At 37.5% G+C, this 9170-nt stretch overlaps 1 protein-coding gene across 1 annotated transcript; it reads left to right on the forward strand.

The window, feature by feature from the left end:
- The first annotated feature begins 1406 nt into the window (after window positions 1-1406).
- On the forward strand, window positions 1407-8900 carry LOC139959953 (sushi, nidogen and EGF-like domain-containing protein 1). Its single transcript, XM_071957905.1, has 7 exons — window positions 1407-1506; window positions 1829-1980; window positions 2570-2863; window positions 3451-3636; window positions 7142-7304; window positions 7691-7942; window positions 8599-8900. The coding sequence occupies exons 1-7, from the start codon at window positions 1449-1451 to the stop codon at window positions 8739-8741; spliced, it is 1248 nt and encodes a 415-aa protein (XP_071814006.1). The 5' UTR covers window positions 1407-1448; the 3' UTR covers window positions 8742-8900.
- The last annotated feature ends 270 nt before the right edge of the window (window positions 8901-9170 follow it).

Genomic DNA, 9170 nt, shown 5'->3' on the forward strand with positions numbered 1-9170 from the left:
TTAGTCGATCCGGTCGTCACGTAAACGTCGAATTACAGGTAAAAAGCAACAATGTACCATATATCAATTAATTTGTTTAACGAAAAACGAGAAACTTCTGAATGAAAATCAATGAAATGAATGTAATGATGTGACTATCCCGCTTGAGGAGTAAAGACCATTGAGATTGTTCATATGAAATAGGAAGAGGGGAAGGGGCCTTGTCCAGAAAAAAAAAACGTTAAATGGTGAATTCAGAGGCATATTTAGGCTAAAGAAAAGGTAAATAAATGTGCCGTGCTTTATTTAAAGCCATTTGCACACTGCCCGGCTGAGCGGGAACCAACGCAAATCGACCGTCCTATTAATAGTAACCACAATCGAGTTGATTCGGGTCGTGTCCAGCTGGGTAATGTGCGGTGGTCGTCTTATAACATCTACTTTCAGTGCTTTTTCAATCTGAAATTCAGAATATATCGGACTTGATCGAGGGCAAGGGGAGACATTAATAACTTATACATCATTAACTTACAGCAGTGCCCCTCCCCTCCCCCTTGATGTTGTATTCTTTGACATTGAGAGGTAGGTCAGGGCAATGGAACAATTATACGTCTCCGGGTACCGTTTTTTAAGTCCTCATTTAGCTTTCAGTATATTATGTGTAAGTGGGGAAATGGGTTAAAGCCCCGGTCTCCGCCGCTGTAACTTCCCCTGAGGTTCATCTGTATACGCCATTCATGGACTTGGAATTTCTTAACGAACAAATTGGAGCTGCATTGTTTGTTGGTGATTTCAGAAATATAATAAGATGCTAGCTGCACATTTGAAAGACTGCTATAGAGCCATGTGGTGGACACGAGTCGTCATTTTTTTAAACACGGTTTTAACTGACTAAGAGCAAATTTTCGCTCTATTAACCGTTTCTCCATGTGTAGTTTATATTCCCTTTCAAAGGGACACGGGATATTCACCAGACGTAAAAATTCAGTTTACAGTGTAAACGTAAGGAGAAAGGCGTTGACAATGGTTCATACTGTTTTGTTTTCGTACCCAGGCTCTATCTTAGATGGTTTTTCTTGAAAATGTCTTCATATAAGTAGAGTATTGAATCTCGTTCAAGTGATCCAATTAAGAATGCTCTCTTATCATGCTCTCTTAATATTTGAATTAGGCGTGTTTGTCGTTAAGACTGTATAAGGCAGATTCCGTAGACTATCCAGATAATAACTTAGCAACTCCTCTGAGACAAATAGAATAATAAGCAATCATTTGATACATACCTTTGGAGGTAATGAGCAAATTAATGATGCGCTTAAAGCCATATGACAGTAGAGACTGTTTCGTGGCAAATAGTTCTATTTTGAGGAATTTGCTGCATCTTTAATATGAGTAAACTTATATTTATAATGTTTTGTCTATTTAATTAGGTTAAGTTCGTATCTGAATACAAGGCACGTAACACCGTGAAGATGGTGACTGCTTACATCATATTAATCGCTCTTGGATCCCACTTTGCAGTTGGCCAATGTAAGTTTTTCCCACTTACTCTTGTTATACAAGTTGATGCCGATTTCATTGAATGCATAAATCTTTATCCCGAATTAACATAAAACACAACGGGTATATATATATATATATATATATATATATATATATATATATATATATATATATATATGTATATATGTATATATATATATCTATATCTATAACTATATATATATATATATATATATATATATATATATATATATATATAATCTCTCTACATTTGGAGTCATCTGAAAAGAAATGATCGGCATATCGTTCCTGACCTACCATAGTTTATTGCTTTGAAATTTTCTTAAAGTCCCACTTTATCCATTTGGACCAAGTTTTAGCAGCAGCCGCTGCATTCTCGGATGCTATGAGGGTCATGATTCCGAACGCTATAGGAGCGGTCTCTATCCAAACCTGTTATACGGGAGGAATTTTTCTAATGTGAATGATGATTCCATATCGGTGAGTATAGTTAAGAGGCATTCAACGCATGTCTTTGCACGAGAGCAAGCTATATACAGCATAACGTCTACAATTCATCCAAACATGCCAATTTTGAAAAGAAAAAAATAGTGTATGGATAAAATATTGAATATTGAAGGCGATTTATGTACCATTTATACCAGGCAACGTCTTTCTTTGTTGATGTATTTATATATATCTGCAGTTTCCTGTATTTAATTCTTGTCTTTTCCATTTGCTTCAAAGAAAATAATTCCAAAAAGGTTATATTCAAATAGTTCATATATAACATAATCAGGAAAATTCCATATGAAACTCATTTGACACTTAACTATTTTTTCCCACAATCCCATATGCGTATGTTAAGTGTGTCTGTTTCCCTGCTGACCTATCCAAGACATTTGACGTTTTCTATTATTATCATATTGTATAAATCAATAAATAATCTATATCTATATAAATATATATATATATGTATATATATATATATATGTATGTATATTAATGTATAGTTGTTATACATACAGGAAACTATAGCTAGGAGAATGATTGAATACATATAATATTTTATTTTCTTAACCTGAAACAGGTTTATGCTGACGGTGTGATATCAGTTGGGACAGATCACGAACAATTTGTGTTCACGTCTGAGGAGTTCCCTCTTTCTGGAAATGGTACAGCCCTTATTGCTCCTTATATGGCTGACGTGGACTTATCTTTGGGTGGAAGCGTTTGGATATCATATTTGTATGACTTTGGAGACGACTTCAAAGGACTGGTTCAGGGGGCCTTTCCAGAAGAAAAGATAAGAAACATCTTCGATGAATATGCCTACACATGGGATAGTGTTATATTTAACGGTTCTACGTCTCAATCGTCCTTGGTAAAACGTGGTTTAGCATAGCTATTGTTTCACCGCCTTGTACTGTATGGCCTACATATTACGACTTACAATGATGTTAATGAAATTCCATAAAGAAATAAAGGGCATTGGACAAGCGGCGATTTATATGTAGGTGAATTCAAACCTATTAATATGCTACTTATATCTGTCGAAATGGTACAGTATATAGAAAGATAGCGTGGGTTTTTCTCATCATGTTTGGACAAATAACACATTACAAAAGGGTACGTTATAACCATGGTACTTTCCAGGTATAGCCATGGAGGTACTACTTCCATGGTGAAGACATACAAGCCGACAAGACACTGTGTAGCCTACCTGACACTAAACGTTGCACGCTATATGATTTAGGCTACATCTACTATGAACTAGTACGCCAAGGGCATTACTTTACCGCATTATTTTTAAACTTGTTATCTGGTAACCAAATATATGACACTCTTGTAAACATGATGACTGACACTAACTAATGCTGAGTATACTGCTCGGAATTGCAGCAAACTGCTATTTTGCTGTCTCACTAACAATGCTGACGTTATGTGTATTCTTTTCTTTTCCACCCACAGAAGAATACATTTCAGGCTGTAATTGTAACTGCATATATGGAAGCAAGTGACAGCACGGCTGTAGACTACTATCGCCAGTACTACTCGACTTTCGTAATCTTTAACTATGGTAAATTAGATTGGACAACTGGAGCAAACGGGGACATGAATGGGCAGGAGAATGGACTAGGGGGATTGGAAGCACAGGTATCTACCAAAACATATGTAATGCTCTCACAAGTTAAAACATGACTACCATTTACGGTTTCTATAAATGCGCGAACTCACGTAACACTTTCTAGTCATCCAAGGCACCACTGATGTTTGCTCGCTTGCGGAACCCATTTTTTTTTTAAACAACAGATGAAACGCTCACAGAATTAAAGAGACCTAGTCGTCACGTAGGTTGATTTCAAAATTTTTCTGTAACGTCAGATTTCTGTGCAGTACTTTTTACTCAGCAATTTGATGATGGCACACCGTGACGAAGATCTAAAACGTTCGCGAGTAATATAGCCAGCAGCAGTTTAACATTTGGGAATATGGCTAGCAAATAGAGCAGTGTGTGTCGATATAGTAATCGTAACAATTCATAAAGTAATGGTACCGTTACCTATTTTGCAAGTGAAAGTCAGAGTTCAAGCAGAATGGATGATACTTTTCTAAGGAAAAATAGAAGGCGAAATATCAAACAAAGGAACTCGATCTAAGTGCCATTCCTTCATTGCCTATTGTTGCCAAAGAATATTCCCATCTGCACCCTCACTTGGTAAGACCTCAATCTCAGCTAATTAGCTTGTGCTAGAGTCTGACAAGATCTGTATACAATGACAACAAATGCTCATAGTTGTCAACATTTCAAAATGTAAATTATCTATTGATTATGAACGGTACTAGTCTTTTATGATTCTCATTTAGGTTGCCACTGCTCCCCTAAACTTCTCAATGCTTGTGTTTCGTTTAGGCTGCCACCGCTCCCCTAAAATTCTCAATGCTTGTGTTTGTGTTCATTTAGGTTGCAACTGCTCCCCTAAAATTCTCAATGCTTGTGTTTCATTTAGGTTGCGACCGCTCCCCTATTCTTCTCAATGCTTGTGTTTGTGTTCATTTAGGTTGCAACTGCTCTCCTAAACTTCTCAATGCTTGTGTTTCATTTAAGTTGCGACCGCTCCCCTGAACCTTCTCTATGCTTGTGTTTCATTTAGGTTGCGACCGCTCCCCTAAACTTCTCAATGCTTGTGTTTCATTTAGGTTGCTACCGCTCCCCTTAACTTCTCAATGCTTGTGTTTCATTTAGGTTGCCACCGCTCCCCTGAACCTTCTCTATGCTTGTGTTTCATTTAGGTTGCAACTGCTCTCCTAAACTTCTCAATGCTTGTGTTTCATTTAGGTTGCCACCGCTCCCCTGAACCTTCTCTATGCTTGTGTTTCATTAAGGTTGCAACTGCTCTCCTAAACTTCTCAATGCTTGTGTTTCATTTAAGTTGCGACCGCTCCCCTGAACCTTCTCTATGCTTGTGTTTCATTTAGGTTGCGACCGCTCCCCTAAACTTCTCAATGCTTGTGTTTCATTTAGGTTGCGACCGCTCCCCTAAAATTCTCAATGCTTGTGTTTGTGTTCATTTAGGTTGCGACCGCTCCCCTGAACGTCTCAATGCTTGTGCTTCATTAAGGTTGCGACCGCTCTCCTAAACTTCGCAATGCTTGTGTCTCATTTAGGTTGCGACCGCTCCCCTACAATTCTCAATGCTTCTGTTTCATTTAGGTTGCGACCGCTCCCCTAAACTTCTCAATGCTTGTGTTCATTTAGGTTGCGACTGCTCCCCTGTTCTTCTCAATGCTTGTGTTTCATTAAGGTTGCGACCGCTCTCCTAAACTTCGCAATGCTTGTGTTTCATTAAGGTTGCGACCGCTCTCCTAAACTTCGCAATGCATGTGTTTCATTAAGGTTGCGACCGCTTCCCTAAACTTCTCAATGCTTGTGTTTCATTTAGGTTGCGACCGCTCCCTATGTATACTTCTCAATACTTGTGTTTCATTTAAGTTGCGACCGCTCCCCTGAACTTCTCAATGCTTGTGTTTCATTTAGGTTGCCACCGCTCCCCTAAAATTCTCAATGCTTGTGTTTCATTTAGGTTGCCACCGCTCCCCTACAATTCTCAATGCTTGTGTTTCGTTTAAGCTGCCACCGCTCCCCTAAAATTCTCAATGCTTGTGTTTCATTTTGATTGCGACCGCTCCCCTAAAATTATCAATGCTTGTGTTTGTGTTCATTTAGGTTGCGACCGCTCCCCTAAAATTATCAATGCTTGTGTTTGTGTTCATTTAAGTTGCGACCGCTCCCCTAAAATTCTCAATGCTTGTGTTTGTGTTCATTTAGGTTGCGACCGCTCCCCTAAAATTATCAATGCTTGTGTTTGTGTTCATTTAAGTTGCGACCGCTCCTCTAAAATTATCAATGCTTGTATTTGTGTTCATTTAGGTTGCGACCGCTCCCCTCTTCTTCTCAATGCTTTTGTTTCATTTAAGTTGCAACCGTTCCCCTATACTACTCAATGCTTGTGTTTCATTTTGTTTGCAACCGCTCTCATATACTTATCAATACTTGTGTTTCATTTAAGTTGCAACCGTTCCCCTTTACTTCTCAATGCTTGTGTTTCATTAAGGTTGCCCTTGCTCCCCTACACTTTCATGTTCCATGTTGTATTTAATTTAGAATGCCTCAAATCAGACAATATCAAATTATAAAATACAAGAATATATTTTCAATATGAATATCATTGTACATGTTCACATTTACCCTGTATTGTTCTGTGTGGTTATGGGTATGGGCGTGGGTGTATTCTATATATAAGAAGGTTTTGGTTTAGGGCAGAAAAGTGTGGTTTAGAGACAGCTTTCTTTAAACTATGAATGCAGTTCCGTTAACTTGCTGTATTGGTATGTGAGGGGAGCTGTTGGCAGCTTCAGCAAAATAATCATGTATAAACATAATAATACTCCAAGTAACGTTGTAATGTATTAATGTGCTAAGAAACCCCATAGTACTGTTGTATCAAATGAAGCTTAAAAAGTCGCATTTTTAAAGTAAAGTAACTTGGAACATTGAGAAACTTTACTTTTGTCTTATTATGTGAACACATGAAACTTAAAAAGCTGATGATTGCGCTATAATTCTTCGAGATTTAAGCATCATGTAACGTCGCATCATTAAACAATGCCAACTCAGAAAGTAACTTAAGCATCACGGAACATGACTGTTTACTTGTACAAATTTAAATTAATGGAAAGAACACTGTTAGCAGGTTTTCTGATGATGTTATTCATAACAAAGTGTCTTCCACACAGACAAAGCGCACGATAATCGCAGCTGCTTATCCGTCCTCTTAACATTTTTCGACGTTACATCGTAGTTTATATAAAAAAAGGCAAATGAAATTAATAGACATTTATAACTTTATATTGTACATTAGTAATCGTATCATTACAAACTACCAGTCATACAATGTTTAGTTCATTCCTAGCAGAGGATTACATCAAGAGATATCAATACTAGCTAAAAACAGATAAATATTTAAACTTATATTAAAGCTAATAACAAACCTGTTCGAAGAAGTACAAAACTAAAACATAATGTAAGGCATATCGGTATGTTTTACATGCAGTAATCGATTAACCAGAATTTGCAACATTTGCTTCCAATCATTCAAAGGCCGGCTTCAACGCAGGTGATGGTATTAGAAACTTCCCCTTACCGGGATCTCGAAGTGACAAAGTTCGTGATTTGATGCAAAATTCAAATATAGGAATACCGGGACGATGGGTATTCAAAGTCGATGGTGATATGATCGAAGGCTTTAGTTGCAGCAGCAATGGTACGTAATCATAGACTGTCTCGTGGAAAACGATGTGGGGCTGGGGGGGGGGGTGACAGAAACAGAGGACTATTGCCCCCACCTCCTTCGTCAGTGATTCAATCTTGGGATTTTTTCTTGCATTTAGTCATTTAGCTCTATACACTTTCGTTTTTAATGTCAAACAAACAAATATATATATATATATATATATATATATATATATATATATATATATATATATATATATATATATATATATATATAATTATAATAAATACATACACACAAACACACATACATACAAGGCCTCCCAATTTGGGTTTTCCTTTCGGCCTACACGTTTCTAGAGCAAGCATAAAGTAAAACTAAATTAAAATAAATTAAACATTCTCATTGGATAGCAGGTCGTGTTGGATTATCTCTATCATCGGGCGTCATGCTTGGAGGCACAATTGTTTCTATCATTGGTCCCTGTTTTGACATGGAAACCTCAAATGTAGTATGTAGATTTGGAACACAGACGGTTAACGGTACAGTAACATCTGACAGCTTGGCCGAATGCGCCACTCCAACCTGCCTCCGTGTTGGACCAATTGCCGTCGAAATATCTCTTGATGGCGGCGTCAATTTCGACTTTCATGGAAAGTTCATATATTGTGAGTGTAATGGAAATTCAAAGCAGATTGTTATAAAATATTACTGTAAGATTTACATTATTGTGGCCTTTCATACAGGACAGCAAATAATGAGCAAATATGATACGGAGAGTTGCAACAAACATTTTATTAGCCATGTTTGTGATACCCACTTTGCCCCTAAATTATACTGACAATTATTGCTAATTGAAATAGAATTATGTGTCTCATAGTTCGTAAAAGAATAATACAGTTTCTTTCTACCCAGAAGGTGTAACCCCGATTTATTTATTTTTCTTGTATTTTCAGAAAAAAAAATCATTTGGTGTACTCATATTTGCTCCGTTTTCAAAAATAAAGGGTTTTGAATATCAGCGCTTTAAAGAAGAGTAGACAGGAAGGGGCAGGGGGGGGGGGTGTTGGATACACGAATTGGTTAGATGTCAAATAAGTTGAAGGAACAAGGAGACTCGAATGAATCAAAAAGCATTTATAAACCGTATCGAATTTGTTGTTCATATTTTATTGATGAACGGCCGTCATTCCGAAACTGTCATTGAAACGAAAACGTTAATATGTACTTTGCCTGTTTTGAGGACGGTAACAATGACTAATATACCTGTCTTGCATGTCTGCAGCGTATTTCAAATTGAAGTTATTTGTACCATTTTATGCAGTAAGTCCTTCTGATGTAACGCCTGAGGTTATTCCAGACGATTCGTTTGACACTTGGACAGTTGGGGGAACGGTACTTTTGGAGCCATACGGATTTTCCAATCGACACAACTCAAGTTTCTGTGGAGGTGATAGGGTATTGTGAACCGATAGATGGTGTGCCAGAGATTACGTTACTTTATGAATGTTCAAACGCCGTCAACGTTGCGGACGAACTTTTCATGGTAGAAAAATCAAATATGGTCACACTCTGCGGTGACAACCAGGATTGCACCAGTATCGGTGCCATTCGTATAAGAGACCTTAACAGGTAAGAATGCTTGGTCGCTTGTCTTTTCTAGACTTAAACCATGATTATTTATTAATTATTAATTAATCGCATACCTCTTATCAACGGATACTCTTTGAGATATCATATTTGCATGTTGATAGTGGGATTGGTACGCTTTTGTTTGCAGTGGTCGAGCGATATGGAGTGATTTCCATCCACTACAATGGCTCTGTCCTCTTGACTCCCTCTTGAGTGATAACAACGCTAAACCCAGAAATTGAAACCATTTGTCTTTGATGTTCT

Source organism: Apostichopus japonicus, chromosome 19 (assembly GCF_037975245.1).
Source record: "Apostichopus japonicus isolate 1M-3 chromosome 19, ASM3797524v1, whole genome shotgun sequence".
NCBI classification, from domain to species: domain Eukaryota; kingdom Metazoa; phylum Echinodermata; class Holothuroidea; order Aspidochirotida; family Stichopodidae; genus Apostichopus; species Apostichopus japonicus.